Source organism: Cervus canadensis, chromosome 30, assembly GCF_019320065.1.
Source record: "Cervus canadensis isolate Bull #8, Minnesota chromosome 30, ASM1932006v1, whole genome shotgun sequence".
Classification (NCBI taxonomy): Eukaryota; Metazoa; Chordata; class Mammalia; order Artiodactyla; family Cervidae; genus Cervus; species Cervus canadensis.
The window spans coordinates 3,988,948-4,008,759 of NC_057415.1; the positions used below are offsets into that span (position 1 = coordinate 3,988,948).

Below are 19,812 nucleotides of genomic sequence, written 5' to 3' on the forward strand. Positions count from 1 at the left end.
CATAGTGATGCTTTCTAAGGCCCACCTGACTTCACATTCCAGGATGTCTGGCTCTAGGTGAGCGATCACACCATGGTGATCATCTGGGTCGTAAAGATCTTTTTTGTACAGTGCTTCTGTGTATTCTTGCCACCTCTTCTGAATATCTTCTGCTTCTGTTAGCTCCATACCATTTCGGTCCTTTATCGAACCCATCTTTGCATGAAATGTTCCCTTGGTATCTCTCATTTTCTTGAAGAGATCTCTAGTCTTTCCCATTCTGTTGTTTTCCTCTATTTCTTTGCATTGATCACTGAGGAAGGCTTTCTTATCTCTCCTTGCTATTCTTTGGAACTCTGCATTCAAATGGGAACATCTTTCCTTTTCTCCTTTTTCACTTCTCTTCTTTTCACAGCTATTTGTAAGGCCTCCTCAGACAACCATTTTGCCTTTCTGCATTTCTTTTCCATGGGGATGGTCTTGATCCCTGTCTCCTGTACAGTGTCAGGAACCTCCATCCATAGTGAATCAGGCACTCTATCAGATCTAGTCCCTTCAATCTATTTCTCACTTCCACTGTATAGCCATAAGGGATTTGATTTAGGTCATACCTGAATGGTCTAGTGGTTTTCCCTACTTTCTTCAATTTCACTCTGAATTTGGCAATAAGGAATTCATGGTCTGAGCCACAGTCAGCTCCTGGTCTTGTTTTTGCTGACTGTACAGAGCTTCTCCATCTTTGGCTGCAAAGAATATAAACAATCTGATTTTGGTGTTGACCATCTGGTGATGTCCATGTGTAGAGTTTTCTCTTGTGTTGTTGGAAGAGGGTGTTTCCTGTGACCAGTGCATTCTCTTGGCAGAACTCTATTAGCCTTTGCCCTGCTTCATTCCGTACTCCAAGGCCAAATTTGCCTGTTACTTCAGGTGTTTCTTGACTTCCTACTTTTGAATTCCAGTCCCCTATAATGAAAAGGACATCCTTTTTGGGTGTTAGTTCTAAAAGGTCTTCTGGGTCTTCACAGAACCGTTCAACTTCAGCTTCTTCAGCGTTACTGGTTGGGGCATAGGTTTCGATTACCGTGATATTGAATGGTTTGCCTTGGAAACGAACAGAGATCATTCTGTCATGTTTGAGATTGCATCCAAGTGCTATATTTTGGACTCTTTTGTTGACCATGATGGCTACTCCATTTCTTCTAAGGGATTCCTGCCCACAGTAGTAGATATAATGGTCATCTGAGTTAAATTCACCCATTCCTGTCCATTTCAGTTCGCTGATTTGTACAACGTTGACATTCACTCTTGCCATCTCCTGTTTGACCACTTCCAATTTGCCTTGATTCATGGACCTCACATTCCAGGTTCCTATGCAATATTGCTCTTTACAGCATGGGACCTTGCTTCTGTCACCAGTCACATCCACAACTGTGTCTTGTTTTTGCTTTGGCTCCATCCCTTCATTCTTTGTGGAGTTATTTCTCCACTGATCTCCAGTAGCATACTAGGCACCTACCGACCTGGGGAGTTCCTCTTTCAGTATCCTATCATTTTGTCTTTTCATACTGTTCATGGGGTTCTCACGGCAAGAATACTGAAGTGGTTTGCCATTCCCTTCTCCAGTGGACCACATTCTGTCATGAGGAGATACCCCTCGTCCGAGGTAAGGAGCAGCGGCTGCGCTTTGCTGGAGCAGCCATAAAGAGATATCCCACGTCCAAGGTAAGCGAAACCCAAGTAAGATGGTAGGTGTTGTGAGAGGGCATGAAAGGGCAGACACCCTGAAGCCATAATCAGAGAAAACTAGCCGATCTGATCACATGGACCACAGTCTTGTCTAACTCAATGAAACTACGCCGTGCTGTGTGGGGCCACCCAGGACGGACGGGTCATGGTGGAGAGGTTATGTTATTAGGGACAATCAAATTTAGAATCTTCATCTTCTTGCTGGACTGAATTTGTATCAGTATGAGATGCTCCTTTTTATTGCTAGTAATGCTTCTTACTTTAGACACTATTGGACACTGATATTGCCACATCAGTTTTCTGTCCTTGTTTGCCTGGGTATCTTTTACTTTCACCTGTCTGTGGTCTTCCATCTTTCCATGTACCTCTGTGAATAGTGTATGGTTTTAATTTTAATCAGTTTGACCCTTTTTATCTTTCAATGAGAGTATTTGCTCTGTTTGTAATTTTGATATTTCAGTGTGTAGGTACCATGTTGCTGTTTGTTTTCTGCTCGTCCCACCTATTCTGTGTCATTCTCCCGTGCCTTCTGTTAGAAGGATGAAGTGTGTTTCTAGGTCTGTACGCCTCTGTCAGGTGATCGGGTGTACATTCGCAGATACAGCGTGTGTTCTACATTCAAGTCTAACAGTATTTTTACTGCCTCCCTGACACGACTGTTTCCTCCTTGTCACTGTTATCCTTTAAAATTTTAGGTACATTTTTGGCATTATCATCATCATAGAGTTAATATTTACCCTCACTGTTACCTCACTGTTGGTCTTTACTTGTTTTTTATACTTCCGTCAGAGACTACTTTTCTTTCTCCCAAAGAACTGCCTTAATATTTTTTAGTTCGTGTCTGCAGGTGATGAGCTGTCTCATTTCCATTTGCCCTAAAAGTCTTTATTTTGCTTTCACTTTGGAAGGGTGTTTTTGTTGGGTATAGAATTCCAGATTGGTTGGTATTTGTTTTTCAGCATTTCACAGGCGCCAGTCCATTATCTCCTGACTTCCTTGTTCTTGAAATGTCAGCCCTCAGGGTTGCTGTGCCACTAAAAGCCTCGCCTTTTTCCTCTGAGCGCTTGAATATTTTCTTCTTGCCTTAGGCACCCGCAGAGCTGCTGAAACCAATGTGTGGTTTTCATTTTTGAGTCAATGGTCTGATTCTCCAGCCAACTCTTGCCCCCGCCCCTGTCAGTCAGTTCAGTCACTCCGTGTCTGACCCTTTGCAACCCCATGGACTGCAGGGCACCATGCCTCCCCGTCCATCACCAACTCCTGGATCCTGCCCAAGCTCATGTCCATCGAGTCGGTGATGCCATCCAACCGTCTCATCCTCTGTCATCCCCTTCTCCTCCTGCCTTCAGTCTTCCCCAGCATCAGGTTCTTTTCCAAAGAGTCAGTTCTTCGTATCAGGTGGCCAAAGTATTGGAGCTTCAGCATCCGTCTTTCCAATGAATATTCAGGACTGATTTGCTTTAGGATGGACTGGTTGGATCTCCTTGCAGTCCACAGGGCTCTCAAGAGTCTTCTCCAACACCACAGTTCAGAAGCATTGATTCTTTGGCGTTCAGCCTTCTTCCCGGGCCAACTCTCACATCCATACATGACTACTAGCTTTGACTAAATGAACCTTTGTCGGCAAAGTAATGTCTCTGCTTTTTAATGTGCTGTCTAGGTTGGTCATAGCTTTCCTTCCAAGGAGCTAGCGTCTTTTAATGTCACCATCTGCAGTCATTTGGGAGCCCAAGAAAATACAGTCTGTCACTGTTTCCATTGTTTCCCCATTTATTTGCCAGGAAGTGATGGAGCCAGATGGCATGACCTTCATTTTTTGAATGTTGAGTTTTATGCCAGCTTTCTCACTCTCCTCTTTCACTTTCATTAAGAGGCTCTTTAGTTTCAACCCCTGGAGGCATTTCTTATTCCCCTTTCTGTCTTTTCTCTCCCTTGAGGGGCCTCATTTATAGTTTTTAACAACATAGTTTAACAAGCAGGCTCCTTCCATATGTTCTAAACTTTTTTCCCTCTTATATATATATCTTTAACCAATCCATCCTTCAGTTCACTGATCCTCTCTTCAGCTGTGTCCAATTTGATGTTAAGACCAGAGACTGAGTTCTTAAATTCAGTCACTGTTATTTTAAAGTTCTAGCATCGGTTTTGATTCTCAGAAATTTTTCCTTTTGTCAGGTATATTTTTGAACTGGTGAAGTTTGCATCTGATACCTCTAGCATACCTGTGATATGCTGATATACAACTGACACCTCTGGATCTGTTTCACTTCTTTTTCTCTTGGTGCTGTTTGTTGTCACACCCTTTTTTGCTTCTTTGGTTGCATGTTGGACATTATGTTTGGAAAACCCTAGAGGTTCTGGTGATGCTGTCTTCTCCAGAGTTTCTTCTGATGCAGACCTCTAGTGGGGACAGAGCTCTCTGTTCACTCAGGGCCTGAGTGCCTTGAGGCTGGGGGGTCCTTGTAAGCTGAGTCTCAGCAGCCATCACCCACTTTCCCTCCCTGACCCCAGGGAGGAACCCTCCAGCATCTCCGTCTGGAAGTCTGGGGTGCCTCCCAGGGCCCCCCTTCTTGCCAGGTCCTGAAGCCCACCGTCTGTCTTCTGAGCACCACGAGGTGATGGATACTCAGCGCTCAGCCGATTTGGGCAGAGTGTTGGGTACATTTTCTGTGCCTCCCTTTTCTTGGAGAGCTTGATCTCTAACATCCGGACTGACATGTCAGGCCTGCACTCGAATTTTTGTCTTCCCAGCCCAAGGGACCATCCAGAGCTGTGTTAGCCAGTCCCCTCTGCTTGACTTTCTCCCTGCCTTTTCTTCGCAGAGTCAGCTTTATTCAGATGCCCCGAGGGAAGGAGCAGCCCTCTCAGACTCCAGCTCCCTCACTGAGCTTTCCTTATTTTGATATCTTGGATTGTGACTGCCTAAGGACTCTTTACTGCCAAATTCAGACTTAAATTGAAGAAAGTAGGGAAAACCACTAGACCATTCAGGTATGACCTAAATCAAATCCCTTATGACTATATAGTGGAAGTGAGAAATAGATTGAAGGGACTAGATCAGATAGACAGAGTGCCTGATGAACTATGGATGGAGGTTCGTGACACTGTACAGGAGACAGGGATCAAGACCATCCCCATGGAAAAGAAATGCAGAAAGGCAAAATGGTTGTCTGAGGAGGCCTTACAAATAGCTGTGAAAAGAAGAGAAGTGAAAAAGGAGAAAAGGAAAGATGTTCCCATTTGAATGCAGAGTTCCAAAGAATAGCAAGGAGAGATAAGAAAGCCTTCCTCAGTGAGCAATGCAAAGAAATAGAGGAAAACAACAGAATGGGAAAGACTAGAGATCTCTTCAAGAAAATGAGAGATACCAAGGGAACATTTGATGCAAAAATGGGTTCGATAAAGGACAGAAATGGTATGGACCCAGCAAAAGCAGAAGATATTAAGAAGAGGTGGCAAGAATACACAGAAGCACTGTACAAAAATGATCTTCACGACCCAGATAATCACCATGGTGTGATCGCTCACCTAGAGCCAGACATCCTAGAATGTGAAGTCAGGTGGGCCTTAGAAAGCATCACTATGAACGAACAAAGCTAGTGGAGGTGATGGAATTCCAGTTGGGCTATTTCAAATCCTGGAAGATGATGCTGTGAAAGTGCTGCACTCAATATGCCAGCAAATTTGGAAAACTCAGCAGTGGCCACAGGACTGGAAAAGGTCAGTTTTCATTCCAATCCCAAAGAAAGTCAATCCCAAAGAATGCTCAAACTACCGCATGTTTGCACTCATCTGACACGCTAGTAGATCCCTCATGGCTCAGATGGTAAAGTGTTTGTGTACAATACAGATGACCCGGGTTCGATCCCTGGGTTGGGAAGATCCCCTGGAGAAGTAAATGGCAATGACCAAGCTCAGGGTGAGAGTGAGGGGCAGCCAGTGCAGCAGCCAGCATCCTCACCGGGATGGGTTCTGGGGACGCTATTGAGTTCAGGGGTGCCCTTGACGTCAGGGGTGCCCTTTCAGTAGCCTCACTGGAGGCTTGTTTCAGGGGTGGAGGGGGCAGAAGCCCCCTTAGAAGATGTGCTCATTCCTAGCAGTGGTGGTTTCTGAAGCAGTGTATACTGTTCGGTTCGACTGTGACCCAGTACATTGCAGGGTCATGTTTGACGTTGGGCCTGAGCGGTGGGCACGGCCTTCCTTCTCCCGCACCCCACACTCACCTGCCGTCTTTTCGGCAGCCCCTCCCCCCTCTCTGCACCCTTGATGGTGGGCCTGAGCCCAGCCCCCCTGTTACCACGGAGCCCCTTGTGACGGAGTGGGTTCCAGGTTCCGGGCTCCTGGGAGACGTGCTGGAGGCAGAGCCTTCGTGCCATTTCTTCTTGAGACACTGGTGCTGGTGGTCATAGTGTGAGAGAGCGGTGTGTGTGAGAGTGGTGTGTGAGAGTGGTGTGTGAGAGCGGTGTGTGAGAGCGGTGTGTGTGAGAGAGCAGAGTGTGTGAGAGCGGTGTGTGAGATCGGTGTGTGTGAGAGCGGTGTGTGAGAGCGGTGTGTGAGAGAGGAGAGTGTGTGAGAGCGGTGTGTGAGAGAGCGGTGTGTGAGAGCGGTGTGTGAGAGCGGAGTGTGAGATCGGCGGTTGTAGTGTGAGATCGGTGGTGATAGCTCAGGTGCTGAGGTAACTGCCTGGGAAACAGCGGTTGCCCCCGAGTGGGGGGCTGCCCCCATCCACGAGGATGGGTCGCAGAAGGGCCTGCCTATGGGCGCTTTTCCAATGCTGCAACCCCAAGGCAAAGGCCAAGAAGACGAAGAAGTTGGCCTCGACCCAAGTCCTGGAGGCAGAGTGTCCTGAGGTGAGAGCAGCCAGGGACTGGGCCCGTCGGATTGGCCCTCACCTGATGAAGCGTTGGGGTTGTGTTTCATTTGTTAGCATGGCCATGGGCCCTGCCGGCCAGGGCGTTTTGGCCTTCGTGCGCAGGATCGACCCCAGCAGGTTGACTTTGTTAGAGGTTGTGCAGGTGCTGCGTGGAGGATGGGCGGGGGCCCCACAAGAAGGGATACAGTGGCTGGAACAGTCTCTGGGGCATCTGGATCGAGCTAGAGAGTCAGTCCTTGAAGGAGAGAGGCTAAGCCCCTTAATGTCTCCCGTCTTACAAAGCACAGACCAGTGTGTCCAGCATGTTAATAATGGGTACCTATTGCTTACGTGTGTAACATATACCCTCATGGCTTCACATGTCTACTACATGCCTCTTACAAGTGTTGGGCAGTGTTCTAGGTGCTGAATACCCAGTATGTAGTGGGGGATGTGTAAGCCAGGGTTTTTTTACTTGTGCAAAGAAAAATGGAAGAATGAAAGTCTCGTTGTGGTTCGGTTTGAGCAAGTTCACCACGTGGATGGCCCCGCGTGCACACAAATTGTGATAAAATACATATAACACGAATTTAACATTTTAGCCAGTTTATTGAATGACTGGGTGATTTCAGTGGAGTCAGGCTAGCAGATGGCCTTGGTGTGCCATCAGCCTCTTTCCCAGAGGAACACTCCAAAACCTGGTGGCCTTGTAGATCTTCCCTTTCTTCTTCACTCTCCTCAGGGGTCCTAGGTCACTTGTCTGCGTGTCGTTTAAGAATCTGTTATCCATTTTGTTGTTTGGTTTATGTTTAGGAAAGTTTCTCAGACTTCCCTGGGTCTGGAGAAGGCAGGCTGGATTCCTGGTTCTCTTCTCCGCGTGCCTGCCAGGTCGAGGCGGAGGTTGAAGGCCAGTCTGAGTTGTGCTTGTCTGTGTGGTCTTGGGGTCAGCGGACCCCCTTTTCTCCGGAGGGGCAGGGAGATCCTTTGTGTGGAGCCTGGAGAGACTTGATAGGGTCAGCCTTCACGGTCTCGCTCTCTTTTTCACTTGTGTTTGCATTTAGTTACCTCCTCATTTAACTGTTTTCTAGGAGTTGGGAACATATAATGAAGAACTGAAGGTGTGCAGGGAGCAGCTTCTTGCCAGAGAAGAAGAAGTTGCTCAGCTGAGAGCAGAGAGGAACAACACCAGGGTCAGTAGGCGGAGTCTCCCGTGCTGACCTGTGCCCGCGGGGCTCACCGCTGGGCTCCGTGTTGCTGTCTTTAAAGTCTGTCTGGTTTTCAAGTCATTTTTCACATCTTCCCACTGGGCAGACCGAGGTGGATCAGCTTGGGGTTCTCATAGTTTGCTTCAAATTTATGATGAGAGCGAATGTAATTTTAGTACATTTGAGGGGGGAGTTCTCTTAACTTCCATTTTTGGCCATGCTACAGTTTATGTGGGATCTTAGATCCCCGACCAGGGATTAAAACCCATGAGCCCTGCAGAAGTGTGGAGTCTTAACTCCTGGGCCACTGGGGAAGTCCACTCTAACTTTAGACTGAACTGGCGGGATTCCGACGTGCCTTAGCATGGTTTTGGCTTTAGCGTGAGGCTGAGAGGAGTTCTCGGCCCTGAATTCAAGTGTGAGGTTGAAGGTGCTCCTTTGACCCCTCCCTGCAGCTGCTGCTGGAACACCTGGAGCTCCTCGTTTCCCGGTATGTACCATCCCTCCGGATGACGGCGGACAAGCAGCAGGCGCAGTCCCCAGCCGGCATGATCAGCGAGGTGGAGGTGCTCAGGGCGCTGAAGTTTCTATTTGAGCACCACAAGGCCCTGGACGAGAAGGTACCAGCCACCCGGCCGGCCTGCATTTGTACACTTGCTGCCTGGTCAGGTGGATGATGCACGTATTTATGGAACTAGTGGACTTTTGAGCTTCTTGAATTCTTGTAAATACAGTTTTTCTGTAAGAAGTCAGAGTTTTATATGGTTTAACAGCATTGCCTGAGTACACACTCAGCCTTATCCGAGTCTTATACAACCCTGTGGACTGTAGTCCAACACATCCTCTCTTCCTGGGACTTCCCAGGCAAGAATACTGGAGTGGGTGGCCATCTTCTACTCCAGGGGATCTTCCCGACCCCGGGATCCAACCTGCCCTCTCGAATTGGCAGGCGGATTCTTTACCACTGAGCCACCTGGGAAGCCCCCAGTTAAAAGTATTAGTTGGCATAAATGTCTCAAGATTTATTATCTTCTGGCTATCAATTTGCAATTAAAAACTGGGTAATAGAATGGTTTTAGGATAACATTTTTTCCCTCTCAAACTGAGAGTTTAAAGCTGTGAATAAGCAGATTCTCTTGACGTTGAGATCAATGAGAGACACTGGGTGTATTCTGTTACAGTGGCCATGTCATCAGGTGAGTATACAGGAAGAAGTGCACTAACGTATATGCCCACATCAACACACAGTGACTCGGCCCCTTTTATTTCAGTTGAGACAGCAGGCCCGCGTGCCGGCCACCGTGGCCCAGGCCTTCGAAAGAGACGAAGGCGTGTCTGACGGCGAGGGCGACGGGGTCACCCTCCTCAGCTCGGCTGCTCAGCTGCCGCCCAGCGGGCAGATGCTTCAGGAGCAGCTGGACAGCATCAATGAAGAGATCCGGTGGGTGTGCCCGAACTCAGCTCCCCAGAAACTGGGCTTCTCCGAGGAGCTGTCTTCTCCTAGGAGAAGTCTGAGTGTTCCATGGTGAGAACACTGACTACAGGCCTGCTTCAAGGATTTTCGGTTCTGAGATCGCCCTTGATGAGAGAGCTGAGTCAGCCAGGGCGTTCTGTCCACAGCTGGTGTCAGCACTCTGTGGGCGGGGGGTCTTGTGGGGTGTCCCCCCCACAGCTCTGAGCCCCAAGGTGGGAGAGGTGCCGAGGTGGTGTCCTCTGTGGCCCGTGAACCCACCAGCACTGAGGGTTCACCCTCGTGTACCTCGGAGCCTCCCACGTTCTGGTGAAAAGCCACCTGGAACAGAAAAGCTGAGGTTTGGGGTTGGCAAATTCCCACTCAGATCTGCATTTCCCTTTTTAACTTAGCACAGTGTGAAGATTGGCTTGTTGTAAAACACTGGTCCAAGGACATGTGTTTGAGTTTTTCTCAACTCATCAGTATGTTTAAGATGTTTTCTTTAGACACCGTCTTGGCAGTTATAACAGTTTACAAAGCGGGATAGAATCCGAAGGCCCGCCTCGTGGTGAGCAGGGGGCCCTGGGTCTGGGTGCAGCCGGGTGGCCGGGGGCCCCGAGGCCTGCCTGGGCCACACCCGCACAGCCGTGCCTCCTGTCCTGAGGTTCCGTTCAGAGTGGCCGCGGGCCGGTGACCCTGCGCAGGACCCGGCAGAGCTGCTGCTCAGATTGTTCTCGTCACGTCAGCCCAGGCCGAGGTGCCCGTTCCTGTTGGCCGAGCGCGGGGGGTTCAGGCGGAAGGCAGGGGTGAGCGGCACAACCAGCAAACGCAGGTGGTGCCGCCTGCAGTTTTGGCGCCGACACAGACTGCTTTCTGGGCCGTGTTTGAGCACAGACGAGCTCAGAAAGGTTGTCTTTCCCCGTCCCCGCAGGAAATATGGAATGGTTACATATTAATGTTTCTATTTTTACAGCACGTTGTCAGGTAAAAGTGATTTTTCCTTATGCAATATGTTGACTTGATGTAAGTGGTAAATTCTGTCCTTCAACTTGTCACCAGTGAAAATCTTTCAGGACATATAAGTAGTGAAACTGGAGAGGTTACGACCTGCAAGAATCTTGTATTTTTTTTAAAAAATCATTTTATATGCATAATCTAGGATTTAAACTGCTATATAAAATCATCCATGACACATTAGGGGAGAAGAGCAGTCACCGTGAATTCTAGGTGAATGCGGCACATTGACATGAATCCAGAAACTCACACAAACCTGGGGGAGAACTTCATCAAGTGATGTGTTGGTACATATACACCCTTAAAAAAAAAAAGATCAACTCAGCACTTCATCTGGTCTGGAGACTTGTGTTTAGAAGGTCAAGCTTGTTCGTGAATCACTGTTTTGATGGTGCAGAGTTCCTGATTCCCAGTGGAAAAGACTCGAGGCTCTGACGTGCACCTCAGCCCTGAGAGCAGGGATGGTGAAGGTTGTCAGTTTCAGGTGTCTCCTCACGGGGAGAGAGTCGCCACCCAGGCCCCGTCAGAATGTTAGAGTAAATGAGTCAAATCAAACGTGAATGATCAGGGGCCAGTTTGTAAGACTCAATGCTAAGTTATACTAAGTTTGAGAATATTCAAAAGAGGGAAAGTCGAACCTTTTTGCTGCGATGTTAATTGAGCAACTGTTGCTGGAATTTGCTAATCATGACACAGAATGCAAGCCCAAATTTGTTGTCCAGACACGTTCCTGTGCTGACAAAGGCAGGTGACGAGTTTTGCTCTCTCTTAGGTGGATCCAAGAAGAGAAGGAGACCACGGAGCAGCGGGCCAAGGAGACTGAGAGCAGGGTGGGCAAGGCGAGCTCAGGCAGCCTTCGTCGTTTTAAATCAGTGAGCTCCCTCGACCTGTATTTTGCCTCCTCGCTTGCCAGCTCCTGCCCGCCCAGCAGTGTGCCCGCCACGCCCCGAATGAGGCGTCGAAGGCCAGCGCGGAACATAGACCGGCTGGGCACCATGCCTCTGGTATGTGTCTGCCTCCTCCCTGCCGCGTCCCTCCTCCAGCACACTGGATTTCTTTTTTTGTTTGTTTTTGGTTTTTTTTCTCCAGAAGAAAATCAGGTACATTTGCCACACTCAGAGGTCTATGATTTTTAAAAGTACCTAGTCTTTAATCATTCCGTAATCGCACAGTGACCAGTTAGTATTGATATTTGGACCACCGGCTTAGCTCGTCATCATGAGCTCAGCCAGAGCCTGCCTCTGTAACGCTGGGCCTGGCCTGTGCTGGGCGCAGCAGCTGCAGAAATGTTTCTGTTCTCAGGGAGCAGACAACTTTGTGAAAGTTCTCATGGCAGTTCTCATGGCGTGTGAAAACCGTGCAGCACATTTTCCACTGGGGATGCCTGGCTGCACGGTGCAGGGCATGCGGTGGGAAGAAAACCAAAAATCTAAACTGGTCTGCTTGCTGATGGACCTGGCCGCGCACTCAGGCCCGCTCTGCGTGTGAAACCAGGTTCAAAGCCCGGTGCCCCAGGGCCCCAGGGAAGAAGTCGGGCTTCCTCACTCTCCCGAGTCTGAAAACGGGATGACGACCTAGGGCTTTTGGTGACAGAGTGTGCGGCTCTAAAGCGCATGTTCCAGCTTTCTTGCGTGTGTAGCTTAGGTTTCTGAGTGCACTGCTGTTTATCCCATGAAATCACGTTTACAGCCCTCTGCTTTGTAACTGCACATGTATTATCACTTTTCTCTCTTACCACCCATTTCACGTTAGCTGCATTGTTAGTCAGCATATCATTAAATTAAGTGTGAATCATTTTAGATGCATGTGAAGTGGTAACTAGTCCATTTTGTGGTCTTTTGACACACTTTTTATAATTTGCGTCTTTGGCTAATTAGTTGATATTTAAAATTCTTGACGATTTCTCTGTGGTTTTGTGCTTGATTTCTTTCCGAGTATTTGTAAAAGAACAGGTGTGTACATTTTGTCCTTGTTGTTGGAGTTCTCTGACGGTGTGTCTGCTTTCATCGTTGGTTTGGATTTCCTGTCTCATCCTGTTGTCTGTTTAGCCGTCGTCAATCCAGACCCCAGCCTCCCGTGCCCCCCACCCCAGGCTGTAGTTTCCCCATCCATCTCCCCTCCCGTCCTCCCACTTGCTCTGGTCTCAGCAGTGCTGTGTCCACAGCGTGTGTCCCTTTAGTCGTGTTTGTGCTTTTCTTCATGGCTCATTAAATGGTGTTTTTCCCCCATAGCAGTAAGTTTGAATTATTGTATCACTATGCAGTTACAAGCATAATGTAGATGGATCATACACTACATAACCTGTGCAATTTATAAATGAGAGTATGCTTACATAAAGAAATGATCCTCTAAGTGTCGAATTAATGGGCTTTTGACACAATCTCCTTTCTGTGTTGGTGCTTGTATTTAAGACTGTAAATCTCATCAGCTTTTGCATGGTTAATGTCTCTACTAGACTCTTTTACAAAGTATCTTCTATGGTTCATCAAATGTGAAGACTCCACCTGCTATTATGCTAGCTTTCATTCTTACACATTTTCATAGGGTACGTGCTTTAATGAATTTATTTTCAGAAGTTTTAAATCAAATTCTAGGTAAGGATTTTACATTAATGTCCAATAGGTGGTGAGAAATGTTCAGTGTTAAAATAGGTATTTTGGTAACTTCCTCATCAGTTAAATTACTGTTTTAAAGTATAACATGTTTTTTATTAAGAGAAATAGGTTATAGAGAAGTTTGGCTGAGAACAGACAGCTGTTGAGGCCCTTTGATGTACAGGATGCTCTGCTTTAATAAATCACGATGTTGTAACAGAATTGTATCTTCCTGAGTCATAATTTGTAGTGTTTTTCTAGTAAATCTTGAATAGCTTATTTAACTTCTGTGGTCAAAAAAAAAAATGTTCTGTTTCCAGCTACTGTTCTCTAAGTCTTAATGTCACTTATAGGTTTGCCATCATTTTTGCTTTCCTGTATTTGCCTATACTGATTCTTGAATTTTTAGCTTCAAAGTCACAATCAACCTGGTTTCTCTCCATTTCTTTGCATGCATCTATCAGCCTAGTGATTTAAGGAAGCATCGTCGAAAGGTAAACTATTTACTAATTTAGCATGGCTTTGTTTCTCTGTGAAGTGTTAAAGAGTGCTTATCGAGTCAGGTGACGGAACACTGTGTGGTTATGTACTGGTGAATAATTGACGTTTTAATGGAAGTTTTGAAACTGACCCACCACTTAAAATATGCTGATGGTTCTGTTGGAAAAAGGTCATTCGTTGAGACAATTGTAACAGTTTCCCTTTCTCCCACTTGTTTGCTTTCTAATCATCTCATGCTTATTTATAATAGACATAGTAGTATTTATTATTTTGAAAATTTTATTTCTTTGGCCATGTTGCACAGCTTATGGGATCTTAATTCCCCAATCAGGGATCAGACCGGTGTCCTGGCAGTGAAAGTGCCAGGTCCTAACGTCTGGACCACCATGGAATTTCCGCTTAGTGTTTTCTTAAAAGCAATGACTGAATCAGAGCCATAGGTATTAGACTTGGGGGAAGCCCTCTAATGACGGGGGTAGCAGTGTGCAGGAGACTCTGCCAGCCAGGTACCGTGTCGAGTGGTTTCCGAGCCTGTCATCTAATCCCGCAGACACCCAGGTGAGGTCCAGGCTGCAGTTATCCCCATTCAGCAGACGTGGACACTGAGGCTTAGAGAGGCCGGGCCCCGTGCCCAGGCTCACACACCCAGCAGTGCAGTGCGGACTCGTCTGATCAGAGCCTGGACACTTAACCGTGGGGCCGTCCAGCCCGCTTTCCTCCAGAGGCTCTCGTGTCCCTCACAGCGTCCCTGATGGAGGGAGCACCAGGAGGGAGCTCGCTTCCTCTCCCCTCTGGTCCCTCGGATGAGCCCCTGTTGTTGGAGTCCAGTGCCCCGAGGGCTGGCCGTCCTTGTCCCTCTCCCGCTCCCAGCCCACTGACCGACCACTCCTGGGACCTTCCCGCAGGTCTCGGGCAGCCGCGCTCCAGTTCAGGCAGCTCAGTGCGCGGGAGCCCTTCTGCTGGGCACAGCGGAGCTGCTCCGTCAGCCTGGGGCTGGTGGCCTGCTCTGCCCTCCTGTTAAGTGAGGACACGGTCCTGCCCATCCTAGTTACGTGGGCACCAGCGGGGCAGGCTCCACCTGGGGGAGGGCGGGCTTCCCTCCCGGGTGAGGGCGGCCAGGCTGGGGGCCCAGAGCCCTTCCTCAGGAGGAGGCCCGGGGAAGGGGCTGGCCGCGGCCCCTGACTTTGAGGCAGGTGTTTGTCTCCCCTGAGTCCACAGTCAACCCAGGCGTGTCACTTCCCCGCTCTGTTCTGTGTTGTTTTCTGATTTTTATAAATGCTTATTGTAACTTGAATTTGAGATTGACCCCTGTTCAGTTCTGTGGGGATAATTTCTAGCCTCTGTAGCCTTCTGTTGCCTGAGGGTTCTTGTTAGAGATCAGGGGAGGGTGCAGTTTATCCAGCCGCTGTTAAACGGGCTCAGCTGTATTTTGCACTAAGTCACTTTGTTGTCACCAAGCTTCTGTGGGGCTGCAGTGGATCAGTATTCTTTACAGAATCCCATTCAAAAGGCACAGGTTAGTTGGATAAAACAACACACTCATTGTTTATAAAATTACTTGCCGTGCAAGTTTCTATAGACTTCCCCTGGCTTAACCACAACCCAAATGTGTAAGTGAGACCTGTCTGGACCCTGAAGGGGTTAATCTGTTCCCCACACTGTTGCCACCACTGTCTTTCCTGTCCTCACACCCAGGACCAGCGGGAAAGCTGGGACTCCAGGAGAGATCATCTTTTTTTTGTTGTTTTAGTTAGTTTATTTTTTAATTGAGGATAATTGCTTTACAGAATTTTGTTCTTTTCTGTCAAACCTCAACATGAATTAGCCATAGGTATACATATACCCCTTCCCTTTTGAACCTCCCTCCCATTTCCCTCCCCATCCCACCGCTCTAGGTGGCTACAAGATCATCTCTTAGTGAAGACCTAGGGGTGCTTTATGTAGACCACAGTGAGTAAATTACACTGGACTGCGTGTAAGCACTTCACTGTGTAGCCCCACGTCGTGTGTTACAGAGAAATACGAGCCAGACACATGGTGTTCGCATGCCGGGTTAGGTGCCTTTCCTGTGTTTCACTTGGTGTCACGGGTTCCAGTAACCTGCATCATCACTACAAATGATCTTGGGTGGTGGTACAAGCTGTTTCCTTTTCTCCTTCAAACAGAAAGGTCTGGAAGGCTTGCTGAGAGGTTCCTTACCCTTGCTCGTGGTGCTTCTGAGCAGCATCTGGCGATGAGCACAGTCCTTTCATCAGGACAGTTGGTGCCATGCAGGGTTCATGGGGCTGGCGTCGCTCTGCTCTCCTGCCCGGCGGGGCCATCTGGTCACCGCATTCCAGGCAGGGCGGAGCCCCGCTGCAGGGAGGTTCCGTCCGGGGTCTCTGCACTCAGTCAGGTGCTCTCGCTGCCCCATGCCCCGCTTCTCTACAAGACAGTCCTTTAAGATGGCATTAAGATAGTACAAGGCATTTTTTTATACTTGGCGGATAGCATGGCTAATAGATTTTCAAATATGTTTGTGCTTATAATGTAAGGCCTGTATGATTGCCTTTTTTGACACAGTCTCTTGTTAGCCAATTTTACACTTAGCTCATTCCCTCAGATGCCAGCTCTATGGGAAGAGGTGCAAAATGACAAGACAACCATCACTTCTGAAACCTCGAGCCCTGCCTCGCCTGAGTCCCTTCGGCTGGAGCAGCTGCACACAGGGACGCTTCGCGCGGCCAGCCCCGAGGACGTCAGGGACGCCCGCAAGTAAGGGGCCTGTGCGCCTCGTCAGTTTCAGGAGCCCTGCGCCTCTTGTCTTGAAAGAGGTGGAAGAATGGTTTTAAAGGAATCGCACTGGATGCGGTGCCTGTGTTTAGTGGTGAACTTCAGATGCTGGGGGAGAAGAGCTCAGGGACCTCAGTGATTTTAGAAAATGTCCATCTCTGCGGATTGACTCCTGTGGGAGCTTTCTTCCTGCTCTTGCTAGAGGTCTGCCCGTCCGGGACGCGTTCCTGATGGTGATGGCCCCGTGCCTCTCAGGTTCGCTCTTGAGGGTCCCTCCCTTTTCCTCAAGGGTCTCCTCTCAGGAGACTCTGTCCCCTCCTGTGGCTGACACTGTCCTCATTCGACCACCACCTGCTGAACTCCCGGCCTGAGCCAGGAAGCCCCCGACGGAGGGCACGAGTGGTCTCCTGACCAGCAGCCCTGCACGGTGACCGTCGCTCTCCTGCCACGGCCGGGGACGGTCACCCTGCGGGAGGCGGGGGGAGCTGCCCAGAGCTGGGGAGCTCGACTTCTCTGGGAGCCTCGTCACCTGACAAGCGGTGACCCTGAGGGAGGGTCGGAGCGCCCTCTGCACCGGCTGGCCTGGAGTCAAGCCCTCCTCGGGGGCAGCTCCAGTCAGAGACTCTCAGCTTCCCGGGGCCGATGTCTGTGGCCGGGAGCCCCCATTGGTCGTGTGCAGTGTGGTTGGTGAAGCAGATGCCACTGTCTGCTCAAGGTGGAGGCACGGGTGTTGCTGGTGGGCGGTTCTATCAGTCGGTCTTGGGGAGGGGTGTGTGTTTGCATGAGGGCGCTGGTTAAAGGGCGTTTTCTCTCCCCAAAGCTCGACGGACTCTCAGGACGGCCCCGGGGGCAACCCCAGCATCAACAGCAGCCAGGACTCCATGGACAAAGCCCCAAAGAAGAACGGCATCAGGTGCTCCATCGGCCGCTTCTTTGGCAAGAAGGAAAGGGGTCGGCCTGGACACCCCGGTAAGGAGGCCTTAGGACCAGGTGGGTGCTTCCCCGTTCAGAGGAGGAGGGCCTGCAGGCATGTCCCTTCTGTGTCTCCCCCGCTGCCCCATGAGGCTCCTGTCACTCACGCTCGGGGTCCTCCTGGGAGCAGGAGCGGAGGAGGCGTCTGTCTTCTCGGTGGGTCCGAGATGATCGGATGAGTTAATGAGTGGGTGGGTGGGTGGATGGATGGATAGATTAGTGAGTGGATGGATTGATGAACCGATGGCTGGCTCGATGGGTGGATGGAATTTGTGAGTGGATGGATGGATGGATTAGTGAGTGGATGGATGGATGAACAGATGGCTGGCTGGATAGGTGGATGAACAGAGGATGGAATGAAGAAAGCAGATGTTTATACTCCAGTGCTAGAAACATATTCTGTGAAGTTGATTGAGTAGGAGCTAGGCAATGATTGTTTCCCCCAGAACACTGACAAGTGTTTGGAAACGGCCCAAGTGTTCATCAGTGAGGGGTGAGGTACGATCTGTGGACACCCTGCAAGGAACAGGCCCTCCTCCTCCTTCCTGCTAACTTCCCCAACCCCAGGAGCTCTCAGGGGTTCTGCCCATGTCCCCACCCCACCCCACAGCCACACAGGTCCTCCTCGGGTCTCCTCATCACACAGTTTTATCATCAGGCCCCATCTCGTTCGGCTTCATCTGCTTGAGGACAGAGTATGTTCATGCCTCTTCAGGCAGATATGTGTGAGTGTCTTGTTTGTGCTGGGTGTGGGATTTACAGGGGTAATTAAACCAGATGTGGTCTGGACCACAGTTAAGTGACAAGAGAGAAAAAGGAGCAGGTTATTAAATGCTATCCCTCTTATAAATAAATACAACGCTGAGATGGTGGTGCATTGATCATATACCAGATGCTGGATGTGCCCGTTCCCAAGCAGGTGCTGCCACCTCCCCATTTACAGAGGAAGACACAGTGATGGTCACGCGGTCAGGGAGTGGTGAGGGCAGCTTCACACCCAGGCAGTGGGACCATGCACTTTGCCGAGCCCCAGCCACCTCTCTGGTGGATGCAACAGGAATGAGATGGTTCTATGCCATCACTGATTGAATGGACATGAGTTTGAGCAAACTCCAGGAGATAGTAAAGGACAGGAAAGCCTGGAGTGCTGCAGTCCACACAGTGGCAAAGAGTCGGACAGAACTGAGTGACTGAACTAAAGCCTGGATGTGTGCTAACCTGCTTCAGTTGTGTCTGACTCTTTGCGACCCCAGGGACTGTAGCCCACTAGCTCCTCTGTCCATGGGATTCTCCAGGCAAGAATACTGGAGTGGGCTGTCATGCCCTCCTCCAGGCCATCTTCTCGACCCAGGGACCGAACCCACATCTCTCATTATCTCTTGCATTGGCAGGCAGGATCTTTACCACTAGAGCCACCTGGAAAGCCCCAATGAACCCTGACAACTAGAAAATGCAGGAAATAAGGACTGCTCCTAATTTAAACTGGAAGAGCAGCAAGTACAGGTTGTAACGAGGAAAACACACGATGAGGGACAACAGTGCCGACAGAAACAAGCATGGATGTGTTCACCCACATAAAGAAAACATCTGTGCCATTCGGAAGAGGGGCCCGTCAACCCTTGGAGGGACAGTTGGAACCGGAATGAAAACTGAGGCCATGGTCAGCAGTGCCCACGCACACAGCCCATGTGGCATGGTGTCACTCACCGGGCTTCCTGCGTCCCCAGAGCTGCTGGCGGTAACATCTCTGAGCGCTAGGCCGGGCAGCGTCCCCGAGTGAGCTAAGGCATCGTTGCTGTCCTTCCAGTGCTGCTGCGGGGCCCTCTGTGGGCGGCCACCGTCATCGCCTGCCCTGCCGCCCGCTGGGGCCCGACTGTCCCCCTGGGATCCTTTCAGCCCTTGAGCTTGGGTGTTCCCAGCCCTCCACCACACCAGACTGGGACGCAACTCAGGACTTGGGCTTGAGATATCAAGACGACTGTGAATCTGGAAGGACACAGTCCTGGGACCCGTGAGAGAGCAGGAGAGCAGAGCACCCACGGGGAGGACACAGAGTCGGGGAACATGCCCACAGCCACGGCTGCCTCCTGCACAAGTGCCCCTTCGCCTCTCCTTGACCTGAAACAGAGCCCAGCTGCTGCTGCTCCGCAGGTGCTTCCTGGAGATGCACCTCCTGCAAGAGCCATTGTCCTGCGGCTCTGGGGCTGCCTGAGTGTGCTCAGGAGCATCAGACAAGTGGACCTGCCACGCTTCATACTGGAGGTGGGGGGCCTGATAGTGGGGAACGGCCTGAGGCCGGGGGAGGGTCTGAGGGTGGGGGAGTGCCTGATGCTGGACTAGGGTCTCATGCTGGGGGATGGTCTGAGGGTGGGGGAGGGCCTGATGCTGGACTAGGGTCTGATGCTGGGGGAAGGTCTGATGCTGGTTAGGGTCTGTTGCTGGACTAGTGCCTGACGCTGAAGGAGGGTCTGATGCTGGGGGGGAACGTCTGATGCTGGGGGAAGTCCTGATGATGGTGGGCAGCCTGCTCCCAGATATACACAGAGTTGTGATTATAAATCTCTGTGAGAAAGCTTTTTTTCATACTTTCCTGACCACCTTGGTGTGTTCTTTTTTTCTGAAGCATAATTGCTGTGCAGTATCGGCTTGATTTCTGCCATACACCAATATGAATTAGCCATAGATGAACGTATGTCTACTCCCTCTTGAATCTCCCTCCCACCT

The 19,812-nt window shown here is 49.8% G+C and overlaps 1 protein-coding gene across 1 annotated transcript; it reads left to right on the plus strand.

Moving 5' to 3' along the window:
• Positions 1-1,650: 1,650 nt before the first annotated feature.
• Positions 1,651-17,259, plus strand: LOC122431622 (liprin-alpha-1-like). The gene is made up of 8 exons (XM_043452866.1): positions 1,651-1,701; positions 7,666-7,767; positions 8,238-8,402; positions 9,054-9,223; positions 11,022-11,253; positions 15,947-16,098; positions 16,937-17,085; positions 17,219-17,259. Exons 3-8 carry the CDS (start codon positions 8,292-8,294, stop codon positions 17,257-17,259), a joined length of 855 nt encoding a protein of 284 aa, XP_043308801.1. The 5' UTR covers positions 1,651-1,701; positions 7,666-7,767; positions 8,238-8,291.
• The last annotated feature ends 2,553 nt before the right edge of the window (positions 17,260-19,812 follow it).

Coding starts and splice junctions, on each gene's coding strand:
- LOC122431622 (XM_043452866.1), top strand. CDS start 8,292: ATGACGGCGGACAAGCAGCAGGCGCAGTCCCCAGCCGGCATGATCAGC. Junction 9,224..11,021: donor AGCATCAATGAAGAGATCCG/GTGGGTGTGCCC, acceptor GCTCTCTCTTAG/GTGGATCCAAGAAGAGAAGG. Junction 17,086..17,218: donor GGGTCGGCCTGGACACCCCG/GTAAGGAGGCCT, acceptor TCCTGGGAGCAG/GAGCGGAGGAGGCGTCTGTC.